At 36.8% G+C, this 24413-nt stretch overlaps 2 protein-coding genes across 2 annotated transcripts in view; both read right to left on the minus strand.

Moving 5' to 3' along the window:
• Positions 1–1928: 1928 nt before the first annotated feature.
• On the minus strand, positions 1929–4123 carry LOC143736361 (SLAM family member 5-like). Its single transcript, XM_077227099.1, has 5 exons — positions 4099–4123; positions 3299–3619; positions 2681–2977; positions 2432–2551; positions 1929–1963 (listed from the first exon to the last, which is right to left on the minus strand). The coding sequence occupies exons 1-5, from the start codon at positions 4121–4123 to the stop codon at positions 1929–1931; spliced, it is 798 nt and encodes a 265-aa protein (XP_077083214.1).
• A 9013-nt stretch (positions 4124–13136) lies between these two features.
• Positions 13137–24413, minus strand: part of LOC143735210 (uncharacterized) — an 81178-nt gene continuing 69901 nt past the window's right edge. The window contains exons 4-7 of the mRNA XM_077225290.1: positions 20617–20931; positions 17520–17849; positions 16943–17077; positions 13137–16807 (exon numbers count right to left, since the gene is read on the minus strand). Of these exons, the coding sequence (XP_077081405.1) occupies positions 16755–16807; positions 16943–17077; positions 17520–17849; positions 20617–20931 (833 nt within the window). The 3' untranslated portion in view covers positions 13137–16754. The remainder of the gene's footprint in view (positions 16808–16942; positions 17078–17519; positions 17850–20616; positions 20932–24413) is intronic.

Below are 24413 nucleotides of genomic sequence, written 5' to 3' on the forward strand. Positions count from 1 at the left end.
TTGGTTATATTATGACAATCATCATTTGAACTTTATGTTTTTGATCTATGTTGTTTGTTACAGCAAAAGTGTGATTCTGCATAAATATCCAGAATTTTAGCTATAGTATAAAGGATATCTTAAAAGTTGTTTTCTAAAAAAAAAAAAAATCTCTCTTTTAGGCACACACAGACTTCAAGATTCAGTCTATGCATCTCAACAATGGTGACGAGCAGAATATTCAATTAGGAAAAGTAAATTACATAGAAAATTCAGATCATAATTTATTCATATCGCAATGCATGATGGGAGCCATTAATGAGTTATGATTGGTGACAGCCACTGCTTTATTATTGTCACCATTGTTGAGATTCATAGGCTGATTATTGATGTCTGTGTTTCAAAGTAAAATTATTTGAAAATGTTTTGATCTGAACAATGTTTATTAAATAATTTGGATTGAAAGAAACATACCTATACTCACATATGCTATAAAATCATAAAGTTGTTGCCAATAAGGTAAACCAAACTGTCTCAATACGATTCATTTTCAGATCACAGCATGATTATGCCAGAACATAACCAACACTATCAGATCACAGTTTTCTTTGTTCATTTGACTGTTATAATCAATTAACAGCCGACAAACAAATTTAATGTGAATGTATAAAGGTTAAGAGCCCAACTAAAGCAAAAGCTTATCGCCATAACGGTTGCTTACAATTTGTGATTTTCTCCTTCAATGATTCTGCTTGTTAACATCAGGTGTCTTCAATAATGCTCAAACATCACTAAATTAATCACTTAATTATCTCATTAACTTTAACACTCTTGAGTGTTAATTTAACACTGGAGTTTGTGCTGTAGAGTAAATGCCGTTCCATCTGAAAGCAGGTGAAGGTGATTTACTACTAATCAAGGAACCGGCTTTACTGACGAGATGCGCATAACAATATCGTGCGATATATCGCCCAGCCCTATCTCTCACACTCACAGAGCCCACCCTCATAAAGCTGGCAAATGCCGCTCAAAGCAATCGGGAAGTCACATGTGAAACAGCCAGCCATCGCTGTCAGCGAGCCGCCGTATTCAAGCACAGAGGGCGCGTGCTGTCAGGGCGCTGAGGGCTTACATTACGTGCTCCACCCCCTTCAGGCGTTCGGAACAGCTCTTTGTTTTGTTTGGTGGGCGCACCAAGGGTCTGCCGCCTCGAAACAGAGTCTGTCTAGATGGATAGTGGATGCTATAGCGTCTTTTTTTAAGTAAATATAGGTCTGCAATGCCTTCTGGGCATCAGGGCTCATTCCACTAGTGGCGTGGGCTCGTCGTAAGCTTGGTCCAGCGGGATTTCCATTCATGACATTTGTGAGGCGGCGGGCTGGGCCTCCCCATCCACATTTGTTAGGTTTTATAACCTGGAAGTTCACGCCTTGCAGGCTAGACTTCTGTCAGTATGAGTGGGATGTTCGTTCTGCCCATTTCTGATCGTGCACAGACTACTCTCAGGTGACTCAGCTCTCCTGGTTGAGCTGCACTATATGGGTTGATATGCTTTATATAGCCTGGCAACGCTGCTCTGTATTCCCTATGTGTGCTTATGTACATGTGCCGGCCCGTGTTGTTGGCCGCCTGATTCCCACTTATCTATGTTACGCAACACGAGAGAACCTCTCGTAAGAGAACATACTCGGTTACGTACGTAACCTCGGTTCTCTCTAGAAGTGGGAACGAGTATTGCGTAACCTGCCGTGCTCGCGCCACGAGCGACTTTCGCTTCAGTCGATGAAAACCAGAGAAGGAGCCTCCGAGCTGTACTTTTATATGCTAAGCTACACCCATTCTGGCGGGCTGTGACGCGTAGAGGGCGCGAAGCACCCTCATTGGGCGTGACGTCACGCCAGGCTCAGTGGTAGGCTGCTGCATTAGCTGCAGGGCAGCCAATGAGCACGCTAGACATCCTGCTCTAGGTCGGCTAGCTGCTGTACTGCGTTGCCAATAAATACAAAATTAAGGATAATTTTTGGTTTTCATATCTCGAGAAAAGATGACTCTACCCGTAGCGTAAGCAACTTACGCAATACTTGTTCCCCCTTCTAGAGAGACCCGAGGTTACGTACGTAACCGAGTACATTTCACAAACAAGGCTTAATCTAGTCCCAAGGCTAAAATGCATGTCTGAGCTGTTTTAACTGAAAGCAACTTGCAATTTACTTATCTTAAAATATGCCATTGCCGTTGTTTTGTCTCAAGATGCACATAGTAATGTTTTTTTTAAGGCACGTTTTAAGTTACTTAAATCTCCTAATTGAACTAAGGTCTAATCCTGGGTAAGTCTAAGCCCTGTTTGTAAAACCAGGCATGAATGTAATAGGTTGCCTTCTTTTTTTAAGTAAATAATTTTTTACAGTGTGTTCAATGTTGTACTTGTTCAAAACATATGAGTAACACTTGCCTTCTTGGTTTGTTTTTCTTTGTTTCCTACAGATGCAGAAGATCCCAACTGCAGAAAAAATCATCAGAGATCCAGCAGCAGCAGAGATCAACACTGTGTACAATAAAGGTAGGCCTTGACCTGTAATGGACAAAATGAGGCATTAGTGTGAGTGAATCTGTCCGTCTGACCTATAACAAACACTATCAAACATCAGCACTGATGGATCAACTCAGTAAATACACACATATATCATCAGTGCTGTGGTACCTGCACATGTGTGACAGAGTGTGTTGATGTCCAGATGTGTGGTCTGGTTGCTGATGGGATTGTTCAGCACACAGCTGTAGGTGTTTTTATCCTGATATTCCACCTCCAGAGGTAGAGAGAGACTGATGCTGAGATCACACACACTGATGCTGGACAATACACTCATTCCTGCATACCAGGAGAGAGTCACATCACTCACATTCAACACTGATGAACACACCAGTGAACAATTTGATGAAGAAGAAAATGAAGAGCAATTTGAGGAGTCTCTGCTGATGACAGGTACAGGCAGACGAGCTGGAAAACATGATGGAATAAACACAAATATGGATAATGGGTACAAGTACAATGGTACAGGTACAAAGTAAATGTGCCCTGAGGTAAAAGGCGCATTTGACTTTATTGGCACAAAAATTCAGCTCAGCACTTTTCTTAAGAACCGCTTCTAATCCTTGATGTGATCACCAACAGCAACGCAAAGTTGGTTTTCTTTTCTGCTATCATAGAATATCAGTTTTCTTAGCCTTTAACCCTGTTGTACCCTATCTGTCATCTCAAACATAAAAATGTTTAAACATTTTGTATTATAAATTAGTTACAAATTACATCTCTACACACCATAGACAGACACATTGAATGTTTTTGATGTCAGTATCGCTCCATTTATATCTAGTTGATAAACTCCAGTATGTTCAGTTGTGGTGTTTGTGATGGTCAGAGATCCAGTTTGATGATCCAGCTTCAGTCTGTCTCTGAATCTCCCATCAGGAACATCATCATATGTGGAGGAGATTCCAGAAGCTTTACTGATTTCAGCTATCAGAAAGTTTTCAGCTCCATATTTCCACTGAATATCGTCGTCTTCTTTTATATCACTGACATTAGTGTTAAGAGTGACAGACTCTCCCTCCATCACTGACACTGATTCACCAAACACACCTGGAGAACATGAACAGGTTTTGTCACAAACGGCATGGTTTTGTAAGAATCTGGCTTACAAAGCATACAATTAGCTTAAGTTTATACATTTTTTATGTGCACTGAAGAACATTCAGAAAAGCAGCAAAGACAGTGAGCTATATACGAACAGACATATATGAGTGAGCAAATACTTTCATCTTTACTGTGTCTTAAATATATATGCTGTAGAGCGAAATAAATCTGTGGAGTTACATAACCTGTTAATTAAACCTTGAGAGTGCAAATTTAATTCTGCTGGATATTGTCAATGTCAGTTTTTATATGGGATATTTCGATTGGTAGATAAATAATTATAAAATTATAAAATGTATAAAATTATTATATAACTTACCAATCATACTCCACCAGCACAAACTGAACAAAACAAACATGTGAAACATTTCCTCCAAATGAAATGAAAGTTAGCACTCGAGCGGTGTGAGAATCCTCCCTCTGACAGAGTTTGACCTTCCTGTGGCACATGCTCACACTGTATTCACGGCATATAGTTATATATTTATAGTATATATAATTGCTTGTCTGGCCCTTATTAAGATTTTAACTGTTCTTAGTAATGAAAAACATTCTTCAGTTTTATCATACCACGTGTTTGAACTGTTGTTGTTTTAAATATGTGAAAGTAGAAAAATGGAATGTTGTATTAATCTTCCTAAATGTCATTGTAAAATAATATATTTTTGATGTAAAAAATGGTTGTAACTCTTATAGAAGATTTTATTATTTAGAAAATAAGTAATAATAGCTATATATTTATAAACTATTATTTCCGCTGGGTTTGACTGTGGTCTGACTGACATGGTACAAGAACTTTACATAAAAATATCTATAGGGTGTGTTACCATTTTTGGAAAAAGATGTATGGTATATAAAGTATGTGTGAGCTGAGCAAAGGTCTGGAGTTATCTTCTGCAGAAGATGCTCGGCTTTGTTGTAAAATAAAGTCTAATATTTCTGGCATCAAAAGATCTCTGAGAAGTGATTTTACAAAAGAGAGAAACCACAACACTCTAAACTCGTGTGTAATGGTAAAAAAACACACAAAAAACCGCCAAAAAAACAACTACCTCAAACTGAAACCTGCTGCGGTCGGTTTTCTTTAGAAACATGGTTTGATCTGCTGGATGGAAAAACATCTCATATATGAGAGTGGCCATTTGTTCCATGTGTGTTTAGTTTGTAGGTGAAGGGTTTCATCCTGTCCTTCTATTATGAACCTCACAGTCTGACTTCCATTGTACACAGAATAGCTTTATTGGGAAATAAAATTAATTAATCAACACTGATATTTAAAATCAGTTCAGAGGTCAAACAGAATTATTATCCATAATGCATCACTGATAAAATACAGATTGACAGCTGATCATTGAACAACAACAAATAAAACCAGTCTATAACGTTAAAAGTATTATGATCACAGCATTAAAGACACTAAAAAGACACATAAAAACTAAAGACTTGAGAAAAAAAGTAATTTTTTAAATCATTTTCTTTTTCTACATCTTTTCTATCATTTCTTTCTTTTTGCTTTTTCTGACATTTTTTGATTGCACTTTTTTTGCTTTCTCCCTATACACACATTTTTTTTTCTTTGTCCTTCTTGTTTCTTGCAGAGCAGGGCCGGTTTAACGTTTCTGGCCCCTTTTTTAGATTGACAGTTCTTCCTAGCCAATAAATCATGTGGGGAGTGATGTCACTACTATACGACTTTGGCTTCCTGCTCAGTGATCACAAAGTCACTTTGAGGCAAGCCTCCAAGGTAAAAAAAAAAAAAAAAAGCATAACACTGCAGTGTGCAGGGGAGGAGAGGAGAGGCCATTTTATGTAATGGATTTCAATAAAGGAGAGGTTTCACTATGCTGAATAAACTGCTTTTGTTGAAAACCAGCTGATCATTTAATGAATCAACATTCTATAGGCTAATCTTCAATGTTTGCCATCAAACAGTAGTTTTGAATTGATCTATTTTCAGAGTTTACACTGGGAAAAAAATTCAGTATTATAAGAGAAGTCAAAGACAATTTCCGGCACTTCTCATTCATTTAATCCAAAAACAAATAATTATATATATGCACAACAACAGTATGCCAAAAGATTAGTATGTCAAATGCATAAGCTGTGTCCCAATACAGAGGCTGCATCCTGTGAAGGCTGCAAAGGTCAAACCAAGTGTTGATAAATGGGACGGTAGAAGAGTGGAGGTAATGTTTGTCCTGAACTTTTTTCAAAGTTATATTAAACTGTCTGAAAACAAAACAGGGTTCACAAACTGTCTAAATATGTTCACCATGGTCCATTTCTGTAAATAATAAGAGTATAAACTAAAAATAATCGCATCTTAGTGAGATATGTCAACTGCTTTAAAGTTTTTTTTCATTTTTTTTCATTTGTACCATTAGATATTAGAGTAAGTTCAAACCCAATGCTCATATTTAAAAGTGTAATTTGTCTATTTTTCAAAAAAAAAAAAAAAAAAAACTGTTGTCACTGGCACGCAATGAATTTTGGGGTAGGCAAGGGCACGAAGGATCCCTCTGTTGCATTCTTCATTTCACAGGAACAAAAAGGATGCAATTGAAAGATTGGGACAGACTTTGTTGCGTGCGGCCTTCAAATGCAGCATCTGAATTGGGACACAGTGATAGTATTTGAAAAACGGTGGCTAAAAGTACCTGGATGACCTACTACTTCCAGCGAGATTCTGAGGTGTGCATATGATGGACACTTTTCTATCCCATGAGGCCACAGGAGTGAATGGAAGTGAAGCGACACAACTGACACTGGTAGATCACATGATAATGACAACATGGTGGATGTAGTACATCCAAATTTAGCATATTCATACTATACAGAATGTACTTATTCGAATGTACAGTCACAAAGTAAGTTCAAATTCAAATGTATACCTACTCAGACAGAAAATAATGACATCAAAAGTGGAGAAAGTTGTTCAAAAACGTACATTTACACACAAACAAACCACTAATCGCAACTTTCAAATGCCATCTTTATTTTTTAGGGACTGGAAAGCACAGGATTGTGGACACGAAAGTCAACATTGTGCAATTAAGCCTCTGCTTTTTTATAATAGCCTATATTTATTTTTGTGCTGAATTCATATCACACACTTTGATCAGTCAAATCATGACTCAATGTTAGCTTAGTTCACTGCAAACAAAAATAATTTAGCTGCAAACAAACACACATTTGAGCTGTTATGAGATAATCTGATTTGTTTTAGTTTATTTATCCTCGTAGGTAAAGTAAGTCTGCAGACAATTTAACAATCACAGTTGGCATATACAAACAATAATCAATAATTTAAGATAAATAAATCTAATTTAGAATAGTCAGACCATCTGACCATCAATAAACACGAACATAATTTAAAAAATACAATTTTTGGGGGGATAAATGATAGTTTGGACCTGTTTTTCATGCGTCTGGGAACACATACTGTCGGCCAGATGCAGTAATTCAAAAGCATAAGATAAAGGATGGCTCTTTTCACAATGATGTTAGCTTTATTCAGCTCTCTTTCTTATATATACTCTCTATACTTGTTAACGTAATTTCCAACAGTTTACACCTCCAGTCACAATAGCATCCACACAAACAGCAACATAAATAGCAATAACACCAGCATTGCTCTTTCAGCGTCTGGAGACAGACCTGAAGCTATAAGGACAGTCATTATTACAAGAGATTCAACTGATAACTTATTTTTACCTATATTTAGATTGATAATTACACCTTTCTTCTTCAGAGTTAATGATATTGAGTGAACTGATAAATGGCGCCATCTGGAGGAAACTAAGATAAATGACAGTGACGAGGACAATCACTTTTAAATGTAAACGGATATGGCAGCAGTCGAAATCACATACTTCCCTACTATATAGGCGAACTATGGCAAGCCAATTTAACTTTTATTCATTTCCAGGATATGAATTCTTGATATCAACAATTCAATTTTAACTAGTTAATTATAGTTATTGATATCAGGAATTAGATTTATACTAGTAACAATGGCAATTTTTGATATCAGAAATTACATTTCCACTAGTAACAATGCTAATTCTTGATATCAACAATTACATTTTTACTAATTAAAATGCTCATTCTAGATATCAAGAAATGTATTTCAACTAGTAAAAACTATAATTCTTGATATCTGTAATTGTATTTTCACTAGTGAAATGTCACCATAGGCTGCCATTCAAAATCAATTGTTGATATCAATAATTGATTTCTGACTAGTTGCAATTCCAATTTTACATATCAGAAATACAATTCTTACTAGTAAAAACCTTTATTTTTGATATCAAGAATTCAATTGTCACTAGTTGAAATGTCTATTCTTGATATCAACAATTGAATTGCTACTAGTAACAATGTTCATTTTTGATATCAATAATTCCATTTTCACTAGTGACTATGTTAATTTCTGATATCATGAATGTGATTGTTACTAGTAAGAAAGCCATTTTAGATATCTGAAATAATATTGATATCAGAAATGCATTTTAAGATATCAAAAATGAAAGTTTTTACTAGTAGCAATTAAATTGTTGATATCAAGAATAGACATTTCAACTAGTGACAATTGAATTATTGATATCAGGAATTCACATTCTTACTAGTAACAATATGGCAAGCCGTTTTAACTTTTATTCATTTCCAGGATATGAATTCTTGATATCAACAATTCAATTGTTGATATCAACAATTACATTTTTGATATCAACAATTACATTTTTGATATCAACAATTGAATTATTGATATCAACAATTTAATTCTTGATATCAACAATTAGATTCTTGATATCAACAATTGAATTCTTGATATCTGCAATTGTATTTTCACTAGTGAAATGTCACCATAGGCTGCCATTCAAAATTAATTGTTGATATCAACAATTGATTTCTTACTAGTAGAAATATAATTTTTGATATCAATAAATACATTGTTACTAGTAAGAATGTGAATTCCTGATATCAATAATTAAATTGTCACTAGTTGAAATGTCTATTCTTGATATCAACAATTTAATTGCTACTAGTAAAAACTTTCATTTTTGATATCTGAAAATGTATTTCTGATATCAATATTATTTCAGATATCTAAAATGGCTTTCTTACTAGCAGGGACGTGCACAGGGGGGTTGCTCAGGTTGCCCGGGCAACTGCCCATATGCCCTTCTCGACTCAGGTTGCCCTTCCGAGAAAAAAATAATAAAAATCGTACAATGGCTGCAGAATTTCACATAGGCCTAGATACATTTTTTATTTATTTTTTTAAATCGCAAAGCCTCATTCACTTCCATTCGTGCACCGAAAGTGAAAGTCAGTAAGGGAAGGGCAAACTGTTTACGTGGCTGCAGCGCTGCACGCGACCGGTGCGTAAGACCCCACAAATTACTTAAGGCCCCGCCTCCATCTCGTGTCATAGCGTGTCAATTAATGTGTACAACATCCATGACAAAATGAAGCGAAACTATCCTTCTGGTCACGAAAAGAGGAAGAAGAAAAAACCCATGAGAGTGAATTGCGGGAACAACAATCAGGTAAACTTGTGTTCTCTCCTCTCTAAGTTTGATGTCAGCAAAGTTTGATGTTTTTCGGTCTTGCTAACCTAGCTGGGCAGGCAGTGCATCTCTTGCATCACTTTGTGCCTGACAAAAGTGAGAGTAAAATAAAAAAAATTATTACGTTTGTTTTTGATAAACGACAAAGTGCAACGGTGTTTGTTTACTGCAGCTCGGAAAACATAACCGCGTCGCGTGTGTTATCGTGCGTTCATATGCGCGTGCACGAAATGAAACTAAAGTTAATCCCAAAAGCCAAAGCTCAGGGTTATAATTTATTATTTTCTTCTTATTTATGTTTACGTTAATATTCACTTGTTATGTCAACATTCTATAGAAAATACTCTATTCAATAAATATTGTTTGTTTGAACCTCATTCTGTTCTATATTGTTGTACTTATTCTTTGACTGTTTTGTTTAAAGGAGGGAGGATTGTATTGGGAGCACTGAAGTGTCAGGTGTGATTGTGTGGCAATGGCAAATGGTTTACATAGCTCACGGCGTCACAGGTCAGGTAGAGGGCCCCTTTTGCTTAGGGCCCCAGGGGGAGTTCAGGATCGGCCCTGGGTTTAGCAGTCGATTCTGTTGCCTACCGGAATTCCTGTTCCCTTTACGCAATCATACTACAAATCATGCGTAGTTGCCCGTAGCCTACCATCAGAACTGAATACGAGCAAGAAGCAAAACTGAATGTAGGGGAAGCCCTTTTTTCAGGTCAGAGCAACTGCCCCTCATAATTCCTGTGCACGTCCCTGCTTACTAGTAACAATCACATTCATGGTATCAGAAATTAACATAGTCACTAGTGAAAATGGAATTATTGATATCAAAAATGAACATTGTTACTAGTAGCAATTCAATTGTTGATATCAAGAATAGACATTTCAACTAGTGACAATTGAATTATTGATATCAAAAATAAAGGTTTTTACTAGTAAGAATTGTATTTCTGATATGTAAAAGTGGAATCGCAACTAGTAAGAAATCAATTATTGATATCAACAATTGATTTTGAATGGCAGCCTATGGTGACATTTCACTAGTGAAAATACAATAACAGATATCAAGAATTATAGTTTGAATATATATATATTATAGTTGAAATACAATTCTTGATATCTAGAATGAGCATTTTAACTAGTAAAAATGTAATTGTTGATATCAAGAATTAGCATTGTTACTAGTGGAAATGTAATTTCTGATATCAAAAATTGCCATTGTTGCTAGTATAAATCTAATTCCTGATATCAATAACTATAATTTTAACTATTTAAAATTGAATTTTTGATATCAAGAATTCATATCCTGGAAATGAATAAAAGTTAAACCGGCTTGCCATTATTGATATGAAAAATTATATTTCTACTAGTAAGAAATCAATTGTTGATATCAACAATTAATTTTGAATGGCAGCCTATGGTGACATTTGTAGGGTATGGACCAATCAGACACATACTATTTATTCATTATATACAAAGGTTTATGAAACTCCTTACACAGCCCAAATGAACAAACACAAGTGAAAGAAACAGTGTCATGTTACAGGGCATGATATCGAGATTTTACGACCTCCGAGGAATGTGGCCACATACTCAAGAGAGAGACTATGAAACAGAAACCCTCTTTAAAACAGACTTTGCTGCGTTAATCATAGACTAACTGATCTATAAATGAACATGCATAAAACTGTGAAAGAAACAGTGTAAATGGTTTACTGTCTCGTGTACTATTAGGTATATATTATGGTATGTATCCTGGTATACAACCAACTAACTATCAATTTAACCTCACCTGTATAATGCCTCCTACCTAAATAATCCTCATTTAATGACTCACACTTTGATGTACATCACCTTCTTCTAGAATGCAGTGTGGATGTGTTATAGCTATTTTAGCATTAATGAAGGTATAATCATATTATGGGACAAAGATCCGTAAATCAACTAAGAGCCACTTTCCCTCTCAGACATGTCCCCTTTCTGATTGGTCGAGTTCAACCCTTAGGGGAGGATCTTCTCCAGGCCTTATTAGAGACAGTCCACATGTGACCTCCCTCTCTTAGTTTTTTCATCCAGCCGCAACACTGTTCTGGTGATACTGGGGAACCCCCTCCCCCTCCACGGGGGCCCCAGGGCCCAACAGGCCTCGATTCCAACCAGATATGGGCTCAGGCAGGAGAGAGATGACTCTCTCACAAAGAACCAAGGACAATCTCAAGAGTTTAGGAACAAAGACTCCAACCAACAACGACTCCAATCACCCATCCTTCCGACTTCCTCACTTCTCCTGGGTGCTCGGCGTGGCCTCAACAGAGTCCCAGGCCTTCACCAAACCAGTCATGCGTTCCTGGAGAAAGAGAACGCACAACCAACTTCCACTTGACACTGCCGGAACCATCAACGACTTCAATTTTCAACAACTTCAAGAATTGTTCCCATTACAAATGCAAGTATTCAATTCAATGAAATGTGAAAATGAAATTCTGATGGTTCTTCTCATAGACCCTCTTCCGGTTTCCAATTTCATCCTATCACTAACCTATTTATGTATTCATGTGTGTATGTTGTTTAGTTTATTTATATTCATATAAATATCTATATTTAGTTAATAAAACTTGTACATAATATGTATTTGGTTCTGTTTTGTTTGCAATACAAGTCACTTTACGATCACGGTTTTTGCTACTGGCTCAAAGTACTGTACAGGCGAAGAAATAATTATGCTTCTGTGGCCAGGGAAGATACCCTTTTCTTAGAATAAATTAATAATCAAAAGAGTTCTTTGGACGAACTGATTAATTGATTGTAATATTAATTCAGCCACATCAAGTTAATCCAATTAACTGACCCAAATATTTATAATTAATAATAAAAAGATATTATTGATTATTAATGTTTCCAAAAAGCTGAGTTCCTTACACATTTCACTAGTGAAAATACAATTACAGATATCAAGAATTCAATTGTTGATATCAAGAATCTAATTGTTGATATCAAGAATTAAATTGTTGATATCTATAATTAAATTGTTGATATCAAAAATGTAATTGTTGATATCAACAATTGAATTGTTGATATCAAGAATTCATATCCTGGAAATGAATAAAAGTTAAAACGGCTTGCCATAAATAATTCTACACTACAAGTACACTACACAGCCACTACAAATGGCTGTACCTTCAAATAATGCCCTATTTGAGGCTATAGGGGGCAATTTCGGATTCAGCCCGCATGTGTACCAGATGTGGACCGGATCTGGGCCGACACTATGTTGCTGTCACTAGTAAAAGTGAAAATTAGCTGCGAGCCTGGACTGTAATATAGACAAAGTAGTATTTTTCAAGTGCAAAACATATGCAAAATAGGCTACTCATCTATACGTTTCATTTATTTACTTCTGTGCAACAATGTTGTTTGCTCTGTTGATGGACAAACAGGTTCTGCATGTGTTACTGGAAGTGTGTGGTTGTTTTCAGTTTGTGTGTCAGTAGTGTGTCTGTCTGCATGACTAGCATGCGGTTGAAATTGCGTATAGGCTAAACTGTTTACTTGGCTAATGCAAAGATAAAGAAAACAGAAAGAGTCTGAAGATGTTACGTTTTCCACACAATTATTGTCTCTTACTGAGGTCGTGTTACAGGACTTTGGCACACTAGTACTGCAAACATCGGCACCATGACATTTCTAAATCCTATTGTTCTTGTTCAGTATCATTTGCTGAGCTCTTTGAACAGTGGACTCAGCTCTGATAAACATGAGAAAGAAAGAGAGATTTACACAATACAGGACTTTTCTTTTTGTGCAGATGACATTTAAACTGCGGTCACACATACTAGCCTGTGTCCTGTTCAAGTGCAGACGATCATTTCCAATCACACAATACAAACACATCAGGAACACACAATCATTTAATTAAATTATATAAAATGACACTAAAACAGCACAGTTTAACATAAAGCTAACACAGTTTAAACCTAAACAGACAAGAAATGGAGGGAAATAGACAGATGATGAGAAATTTGCATCTTCCTCTTCACATGAATTTGCACAAATTTGGTAGTAAAAAACAATCAACATCTCAAATGCTTTACAAAATGTTTCTCTTTTCTATACTTTTGTTACAACTAAGTACAAGGAAAAACATTCACTTTCGAACATTTCATTAACGACATTCCATAGAAGCAAACATCTGAAACTATAGAAATGTTAGAGAATATAAGATATAACAATAAATAACAAAAATTGCATTTTGTAGCTGCTTCAATCCACAGTGTCTTTCAGTGCAGTTCAGTAGTTTCCTTCAGATGCTCACTGGCTCTCAGAGTTACGAATTACCAGTGAGAGTGCCCATCATTACCACCGGATGGCACTCCACCCCAGACTAGTGTCATTCCCTAATAAAAACTACATTTCCCATAACTCTCTGCCTGGACTCATCCATGATTGCATCCACCTGTGTCTCATTACCTTGATTAACTCACCCTACAATAGCCTGGTTTCACATTCATTCCCTGTGAAGTCTTGTATGTGTAACATTGCATTTCTGAGCGTTTCAGTGTTTGTCCATTTCAACCATCTCTCACTGTTCATTGGTCTTTTGGATTATCTTGTTTGTCTGTATTACTGTGCCCTGTCATTGTTTGGACTGATTACCCTGTGCTTTTGACCACAGGAATACAGATGAACAGGGAAAAAAAGAGAACAGGGAGCACTGAAGGGAACACTGGAACTATTACAGGTTGAGTCCAGGCAGAGTTATGGGAAATATAGTTTCATGAGGGAATGACACTAGTGCGGGGTGGGGTGCCCTCTGCTGGTAATGATGGGCACTCTCACTGGTAATCGTGACACTTACAGTCTAGAAATACCTATCTTGGCTTCACAGACAGTTATAAATTAATTTATACAAAACATTTGATAAGTCAAGATCATGTTTTTTACATACACAAATAATCAATAACCGGACTGATGGCTAAGTTGGCCTGTAAAACATTTCTGAATTTTCAATTTGTTGGTGTGATCCTGAAATAACCCGGTCAAAAGGTAGAATACTATGCATGTAAACACTTGAGTCTGATGTATTTTCTCAATCGGATTCAAAAATACAATGTGTACATGTGCAGTGCTGGGATGTGTGTATGTTCAAAAGCTTACGAATGTTATGTTTTATGAACTGGTCAGTGGAGGAGACTCTTGACAAACATTTCAGTGTACTTTTATATCTCATCAAGGCAAAAAGGCAAATATACTTATAAATATAAAAAAACTCAAACAGAAAGAGACAAAAAGATAAGACGCATAAAAAGAGTGATAATCCTGCACTGTTCCTGTCTGGGTCATTATTCAGCTGTAAGAATCCCTCCAGTTACACACTGGAAATCCCAAATCAGCTCTTGGTTTTAGGGCTGGGCGATATATCTCACGATATTGTTATGCGCATCTCGTCAGTAAAGCCGGTTCCTTGATTAGTAGTAAATCGCCTTCACCTGCTTTCAGATGGAGCGGCATTTACTAGAAAGAGCCGTAGTTAACTGACAAGCTGAACCATATCGCATCAATATCGCGGACGTATCGCCAGCGATAATTAATGCGATATGGCTCAGCTTGTCAGTTAACTACGGCTCTTTGTACACAGCAAAAACTCCAGTGTTAAATTAACACTCCTGGGAGTGTATATGAGTCCACACCCAAGAGTGTTAAAGTTAATGAGATAATTAAGTGATTAATTTAGTGATGATTGAGCATTATTGAAGACACCTGAAGAATCACTGAAGGAGAAAATCTCAAATTGTAAGCCACGTTATAGCGATCATTGTTTACTTTAGTTGGGCTCTTGACCCTTATATTATTAACTTTAGATTTTGTTTGTCTGCTTTATCTGAGTTATAACTGCCAGATGAACAAAGAAAAAAAAGTGATCTGATGGTGTTGGTTATATTATGACAGTCATCATTTGAACTTTATGTTTTTGATTTATGTTGTTTGTTACAGCATAACTGTGATTCTGCATAAATATCCAGAATTTTAGCTATAATATAAAGGATTTCTTAAAAGTTGTTTTCCAAAAAAAAAAAAAAAATGTCTTTTAGGCACACACAGACTTCAAGATTCAGTCTATGCATCTCAACAATGGTGACGAGCAGAATATTCAATTAGGAAAAGTAAATTACAAAGAAAATTCAGATCATAATTTATTCATATCGCAATGCATGATGGGAGCCATTAATGAGTTGTGATTGGTGGCACCCACTGCAACATGCTTTATTATTGTCACCATTGTTGAGATTCATAGGCTGATTATTGATGTCTGTGTTTCTAAATAAATTTATTTGAAAGTGTTTTGATCAGAACAATGTTTATAAAATATTTTGGATTATAAGAAACATACCTATACTCATATATGCTCTAAAATCAAAGTTGTTGGCAGTAAGTTAAACCAAACTATCTCAATAAGATTCATTTTCAGATCACAGCATGATTATGCCAGAACATAACCAACACTATCAGATCACACTTTTCTTTGTTCATTTGACTGTTATAATCAAATAACAGCCGACAAACAAATTTAAAGTGAATGTATAAAGGTTAAGAGCCCAACTAAAGCTCACACTTATCGCCATAACGGTTGCTTACAATTTGTGATTTTCTCCTTCAGTGATTCTGCTTGTTAACATCAGGTGTCTTCAATAATGCTCAAACATCACTAAATGAATCACTTAATTATCTCATTAACTTTAACACTCTTGAGTGTTAATTTAACACTGGAGTTTGTGCTGTAGAGTAAATGCCGCTCCATCTGAAAGCAGGTGAAGGCGATTTACTACTAATCAAGGAACCGGCTTTACTGACGAGATGCGCATAACAATATCGTGTGATATATCGCCCAGCCCTACTCGGTTTCAATGCTGGTTATGGGTTGCTTTGTTCAAACTTGGAATTGAGTAGAAATTTTGTAAAAAGTGAAATTTTACTGCTATTGTTTACTGATATGTTGGTATCCTGACACTATTTCTCCATGAGCGATGAAAATTTCAGATGATCTCCTTCCACTTACTTTCCCGTCCCCCTCACCCTAATTTATCTTCATGGTCCCTTTCAGTAAAAATATTAAAATAATAAATAATGTTACTCTGAAATCCCAGTAGTCTCAGTCTTTTGAGGTGTCCCACTATTATCATCCACCTATGAAGTCTCAGTCCTGATTAAGGGTTGTTTGTTCTGTAACATCATTGCTTTGAGAGAAAGAAGCAGATTCACAGAAGGTAAAACAAATGTTCAGGATTGATTATTCAGTTAAACACAGAAATGTGTTTTTCTCTCTGATGTTTGTGAATGTAAAGACTCCTATTCTTCATTCTGAAGTAAAACAGCACAAGAGAAGCACTCTCTTAAATAAGTCTGTAATTATTGTTTCTATGTAATGATTTCTAAGCCCCAACAGATACACACCGATGACAGTTCTCACAGATCTGAATCTGTAGTAAAGTCAGTGTTTTGCAGACAGAGATTCAGAGCTCACAGTATCTCACCTGAGGAGGATCATCTTGCGGTGTCCTGATTCCTGTTTGAACAACAACAAACTCTTACTTTGGTCAATTAGAATAAAAATACATACTTTTACATATTTTTAAAGATTTGTTTTGTGCAATAAATCTCTTATTTCCATTTTGTACAATCAGCTGTATATAATACTTGCCGTGGCAATAGTAAATCACAGCAGCAGCAGCCACGGACAGAATAACAGCGGCAGCAACACATATTAATCTTTTAACACGTATTCCTTCTCTGCTGTCATTCCTCACAGCTGAAGACGGACCTGAATCTGGAACAGCTAAAGACAGACACACATTATTACAGGAGATCAACTGATAATCAACTCTAACAAAACTGTTGACTGACAATTACACCTTTCTGCTTTGGTAATCAGATTTATGACACTGATTTAATCAATAAAACGTGCCTTCTGATTTTCATGAGTTATTAAGCAGATAAAACAGCATCAAGGACTGTGAGCTCAACATAAAACAATGTTCACATGAAAACCGACTGATATTATGCATTTTTATGTTAATAACAATAGACAAGACAAAGACAAAATTGTAAGTCTGTTATGAAGGTGATAGAGACAATCTCAAATTATATTGTAATGTTGAGACAAATGTCACTTTTTTAAACAGGCCACAATGAAAACATTGACCGGGTTGATGTAAATATATTAAACTATTCTAAAATTGCTCGAGGGAAAATACACTGAATAACTCAATGAGACTCACCAGTGACAGCAGAAACACTGAAGCTCTTAATGATGCTGAATCTGCTGTTGTTGATCAGTAGTTTATATTCTCCAGAGTCTGTGTTTCTGGTGTTTGTGATGGTCAGAGATCCAGTCTGATGATCCAGCTTCAGTCTGTCTCTGAATCTCTCTTTACACTGAACATCTGTACAGATCTTACTCTGATCTCCAGTGATTTCAGTGATGAGAATGTCATTAAAATACCATGTGATCAAATCATTTGGTTTTTTTATTACACCAGGATCTAAAGTGACAGATTCTCCCTCCTCCACAGACTTTCTCTTTTCATCTCGTTCAGCAGCAGAAACACCTGAAACACAAACCAACAGATGCTGGAGGATCTTTGTGTGTGTGTGTGTGTGTGTGTGTGTGTGTGGTGGGGAGGGGGGAGGGGGAGTATACACCATGAATAGTCTTGACTTCAAGTCTTTAAAGCAACATTTATCCATGGTTTTGCATTTTACATAGTAATTTCACATCAAATCCTCAATTGAACAGATGATAAATGAGGTTAAAAGGTGATCTGAGACAGCATTAGATTCTGTAATCTATTTATAATGATGTAAACTGAGATAACACTAAACATTTCACTTTAACAGCAAATACAGTATGCTTTTAAAGTGACTGCATGTATAGTGTATGTAAATTTACAGTCACGATTACAGCTATTTACTTGGTGCTCTTCCATTGTGTTAAAGCATTTCAGTGACAACAGTTTTTGCGGTGCTGAGCACAGTAGCCAATCACAAACAAGATCACACCAGCTAACCAGACTCATTTAAACTGCACAGAAGAGTTTTGTCCACTGACTCTCATTATAAACAAAAAAGGCTGCACCTAAAAGCTGAAAAAATGCTCTCTGTTGGCAGGATAATGAAGCAGGACAACAAAGCACACGTGGATCAAATATTTGTAATGTCAGAGATGTCTTCATATGGCTGATTTTTAATAGTAGCATAGATTCATTCCAGAATGACAACAGAAAGTAAATCTGCTGAATTATTGTTTCATGAGCCATGACACAGTCCTGAAATTCCAATGATCACTATAGCAATGTTACCCTTCTGATTTACTGACATATAAATCAATTTTGGGGTTTTAGGTTTTAATGATTGAATGTTCAAAAAACACCTCATTATTCCTCTCTTCCCAGTCTGTCCATAACACTCTGGAGTGTGTTTCCCAAAGCCAACTATGGTTGATATAGAGTTTAATGGAACTTGCGACCACAGTTGGCTAACGATTCTTATGAAAAACGCATCCGTGTTTAGTTCCTTTCTCTATGAAGCCCCTCCTTCTGAAAACAACAATCTACTCTAATTGGTCAGCTGGACCAGTGTGCTGTGATTGGTCAAGCGCTTCCGAGCGTGTTTGGGATATTCCCCGCCCCTTACCATAACCGTGAGTTTCAACACACTACTAACTAACTCAACTAGACCCCACCTGATTCTGCATATGAATTATTAAAATGAGGAATATTGTGACGCGGTTGTTCCCGGAAGAAAACTCGAGACTGCAATGGAGGCGTTTCAGGGAGTTCAGAAACAGTGACACTGATATTCCATGAGTTGAAAAGGTCAAGTTGATTTTGCAGGAGGATAAGTGGACTGAAGTAATGGGGAGGGGTAAAGGGAAATGTTTAGGGTGGAAGGGGAACATGGGAAGTTTGGGTGTGATGCAGTCCTTTACAGAACTCTATTACAGTCACCCTTTGGAGGGACTTTGTGCTCTGAGACTTTGCAGACATTTTTCATGCCCAGACAGCAACATTACACACTAGTGATGCGCGGGTCAGCTTTTTTTCCAACCCGAGGGTCCCGCTTTTATGAAATTATTTGGCCCGTTCCAGCCCGCCCCGCACCAGCCCGCCCCGCACCACTGTATCTATTTTTACAACCCGCCCCGCCCCGCACCCGCAACCGTTAAATAGACATACTAGGTATTGTAAAATGAAAACAGCCTTTATTTCAGCCTGAAAGTGCTTGGAAACATCGTCCTGTAAACTCGTCCTTTAAACATCGTCCTTGCAACAACAGACTATTATGAATATGAACCATAAATCTGGTCATATTAATAAGATAATGATAAACATATTCAACATTTACAAAGCAGCGTTTGTATTCATCTAATAGGCCAAACAATTTTTTATTTCTTAGACCCCCCACAAATATGTCTTGAGATGCTGGAAAAGTGGAAATGCTCTCCTGTTTATTTTTCACACGAGCTGCACTTCACGTAGCCGATACTGTCTCCTGCTGCAACTATATTTGAGAACCGGTTCCAAACATTAGATTTAGCAGCCTGACCTTTTTTTTTCTTTTAATTATGTACATTCCCGACCTCAATTTCTCCCGCACCTCGTCTTCCATCTTCACTTTTATTTCTCCGCTCTTGTTGTTGTGGCAAGGCGGCGGGAGCTGCTTGGCGCGCCGCTTTCGTGACGTGTCACGTGACGCCAAAGGTTTGGGGAAATCACACAAGTTACGTTGCTACGGCATTCGTATTGTAACCTTATCAAAGAACTTAATAAAATATGAAAATCTATATTCCCAAATATTTTATATAGGCTGGAAATTACACGCAACATACATGGATTTTTTTTCAGTTTTGCTTTTAATAACCCGCCCCAACCCGCCCCGCAAATGAAGTGACAATTTCTTACCCGCCCCAATTTCTTACCCGGCTATGAGACGACCCGCGCATCACTATTACACACTAAAGACAGCTGAACTTGGAAAAAAAGCAGAATAGGTGTTCTTTAACTCCACCCACTATTGCTCAGAAATTTTACCTTCAATATAAATAGCATATTACCTATATTTACAAGTTGCAAGCACAGCATTTCTCACTGTTTTCACTTAGTGTAACAAGATGCTAATGTTGCTGTTTAAACCTGATACAAATAGTATCCACATCTATTTACCCTGACATCATTAACTTTTTTTCTGGTATTTTAATGTGAATTCTAATAATGAATATTATATATATCAGCAAAGGGAATAATCAATTATGATTTTTGTCACTCTGGCTGTCAATAGTAAAAATGAACACAATATAAAACATATTTAAGGACTCACCAATGACAGTAACATTGAAGTTCGTGCCACTGTTTCGGCTGTTCAACAATAGCTGATATTCTCCAGAGTGTGTGTTTCTGGTGTTTGTGATGGTCAGAGATCCAGTCTGATGATTCAGCTTCAGTCTGTCTCTGAATCTCTCAGGACACTGAACATCTGTACAGATCTTAATCTGATCTTTCATGATTTCAGCTATACGATCGCTATTAAAATACCATCTAATTCTGTCTTGATGGTTCATTTCAACACCAGTGTTTAGAGTGACTGAATCTCCCTCCATCACTGACACCCAGTCTTCATCAGCACCAGAAGCTCCTGAAGAAGAAATCAACAGCTCTTTATAAGCCAATTTTGACATATTGGGACAAAATTATACAACAGGAAAGTGCTGTGAAAAAAGTTTTTCTATAGGTCATAAAGAGTGCAGGTAAAGAAAAATATGACTGGATTCATGAGGTTGAAGCCACAGTGTTTTTTGTTTTTTTTAACTAGTGAAACATGATTAGAAAATATAGATAAAATAGGACTGTAGAACATTCGCCAAAAATGCATGGAACTTAAAAACTCATAAGCTGCCGGGCTTGATCAGCGTGTTTGGCAAAAAATGCAGTAATATGAGATGTTACAGGTAACATGAAGAAAGTGTAAACATTGTTCATTTACATATAGCCTACTATTGACACTGCTAAAAATACTAAGCTAGATTAAATCGGCAAACATCCTTTTAAACTGTGCACAAGTTAAAGTGTTGGCATTTAGTATTTTTTAAAGCTACATGCCATGTGTGTAATGGAGGGAAGCACATTTTGATGACCGTGTCAGGACATGTGCAGGAGCAAACAAGCTTGTGTCATTTACTATGTGTTTGCCTGTCGGAACTATGAATTCTGAATTCAAAATGAAATCTACAAGCTTTGTGATAAAGTTTGGAAGCTTGTCTCTTTTAGATCTCACGTGTCAGAAACAACCCTACAACACATCTAAGTGACAAGATGGTCATTTGTAACTTCACACATGTGAAGGTGATAGAGATGATCTTAATTATAATGTAATACTAAATCAAAACAACTTAAACACATTTGAACTGTTCAAAAATTGCAATGGAAAATGCACTGAATGATTTAATGAGGCTCACCAGTGACATAAACCAACATGAGACAATAAAAACTCATCAATAGAAATTATTTAGTTTTAAATCAAACTGAACTGTTTGATGACCTAAACTCTACAAATTTCACTCCCACAGCAATTGTTTTTAAAGACATAATATATACTGTACTTGTATTAATTTATCTTGAATGTCTCTGCAATAAAAAACAAGGATGCAATTCAAACCTTAACTGACTTTTAAACACCCACTAAACGACTCACCACGAACAGTGACATTAAAGAGTTTTTCTGTGTTGCGGCTGTTGATCAGTAGTTTATATTCTCCAGAGTCTGTGTTTGTGATATCTGTGATGGTCAGAGATCCAGTCTGATGATCCAGCTTCAGTCTGTCTCTGAATCTCTCTTTACACTGAACATCTGTACAGATTTTACTCTGATCTCCAGTGATTTCAGCGATGCGACTGTCCTGAAAATACCATTTTATTCGTTCTTGTTCGCCTTTTATAAAGCCAGTGTTTAAAGTGACTTGATCTCCCTCCATCACTGACACATCTTTTTCAACATCATACGAACCTAAGAAATTAACAGTTCATTATATGTCACTTCTAAGATAGGCTAATGGGACAAAGTGCTATGAAAATGTTTTGAAAATGATCAATAAATGTGTCTGTATTCATAATGTGTGCAAACAAACAGCAGAACATCATTGATTCACACATTCACTCCTAAAACAAACATAATCTCATTGATCTCATGCAATTTAAAATCATACAAGCAATCCTGATTCATATCCTCAGACATACTATATTTGTGCATTTATATATTTTCAAGTAGAGATCATTATAGACTTAGATCCATGATGACATAATATAACTCTTAATATTGCTGCCTATAAACTATAAACTACGGCAGTTTTAAACGCTGTAATTTTTGTCTCTGCACAAAACATAACTGAATAAAATGTCTAAAACTATAACAATGTCCTCCTAAACAGTTTAGAAATAATACATTTCTGTCAAGTGATTTACAGTGTTAATAACGTAAACATGATGCATGACAAGCGCTATTTGTTTATTGTTTACTATAAGAGAAAGTGAAGTCTTACCAGGAACGATGAACACACACAATATGAGCAAAACAAAGCCATTCATTTTCACAACTTTTCCACTGAAATGAATGCGGATTCTCTATAAATAAAAGCGTTTTTAGTACTCTTGACAACGGCGCCCAAGTTATTTAAATTGATGTGACGCCGAGTAACCAAAGCAGGCACGCTCGCTTCATTGGTGTTTCGTCATGAAAGCCTTTGAGATAGTATGACGATTACTAGGTGATTCTCGTTTATTAGTGTGCTGTCAGTGGCTGGTTTAAGATGAGCCTCGTCTCGAAATGTGGCCGAGAGTAGGCGGTGAGGGGGGAGGAAAAGTATACAGTATCAGATAAGGCGGATATAACGTGGTTCATGTAATTCGAGCTCTGTTGCTTTCATATGAAAATGAATATGATGAACAAGATTACATTTGTTAATCCCATCCGAAAGAAGTGTTTTCCATCCATTTTTAGTTGGTCACAAAAAAAAAGTTACAGAGTTTATTATTACTATTGTTTTTTGAAGTTCCCAAATACACATGTGACCTCATTTGATCAGCATATTTACACTGCAGGACTTGATGCCCAATTCCGATTTGTTGACCATATTTTATTTTTTATGTCTATCTTACATCATTTAAAAGTGACCCATATCCAATATTTTAATTTACACTATGTGAGAGCTATGGGAAAGTCAAACGCGTTTTGACTTTCTCAGTTTGTGTAAATCTACTTAGGGTTCAGAGTATTTACTTTTCCCCACATGTCTAGTACAATTATGTGGTTTTGTTTTATTAATACATTGTATACTTTTTTCTTGATATACCCCGAAAGAATGGAAGTGAAATGTGACAACATGCCCCATTGTAACATGACCAGCTCATCAGCTCAGCTCATCAAAACACGATAATATGTAGGCTACGCACAGGCAATAAGCCCCCTTAGCCTGTTGTGAAATATATGTAATAAAAGCCAGTTTGCAAACATTTCCCCCATGCCTTTAGGTTCAGTATCTTTAAAATGCCAATGTGAACACTAAGGGTTTTCTTTTTTTGTCCAAAAGGCCCGGTCGACCAATCGACTCCACCTTGTCTTCTTGCCCCCTCGGCTCCACCTGGGACATTCGTTCTTATGGATCAACTGGGCTCCCTCGTTCCTTTGACTGCGCCTTGGTCAGTCGTTGCTCTGCCTATGCCACAGACTTCCAGGCCTTCGGCTACACCTCATCCCTTTACCTCTTTGGCTCTGGTTACTTCAAAACCTCCTCGGTCCCAACAGCTCTGCCTCACTCCTCCATCACCCTGACTCCATCTCTGCCTCTCGTCACCACAGCTCCACCTTTTCCACTTTCCCATCTCCACCTCTGTTGCTCGGTCGCCAGGTTCTGCCCGGACTTTCTGCGAAGTCTTCACCCTGTCTCCTCCCTCCATCATCTCAACCATGGAGATTAGCTCTTCGTTTGTCTCCAGAGCCCCCACCCTCCCTCCATTTTTTTTCGCCGTTATACCACGAGGACACGCTTAGGGCAGGGGTGTGAAGTTAAATACATGTTTGTTTGTTTGTGTTTTAGTTTTGGTTTTCCCTGCCTGACTGCCCAT

This window comes from Siphateles boraxobius, unplaced genomic scaffold (genome assembly GCF_051911475.1).
Source record: "Siphateles boraxobius isolate OS27281-9 unplaced genomic scaffold, OSU_SipBor_1 13, whole genome shotgun sequence".
NCBI lineage: Eukaryota > Metazoa > Chordata > Actinopteri > Cypriniformes > Leuciscidae > Siphateles > Siphateles boraxobius.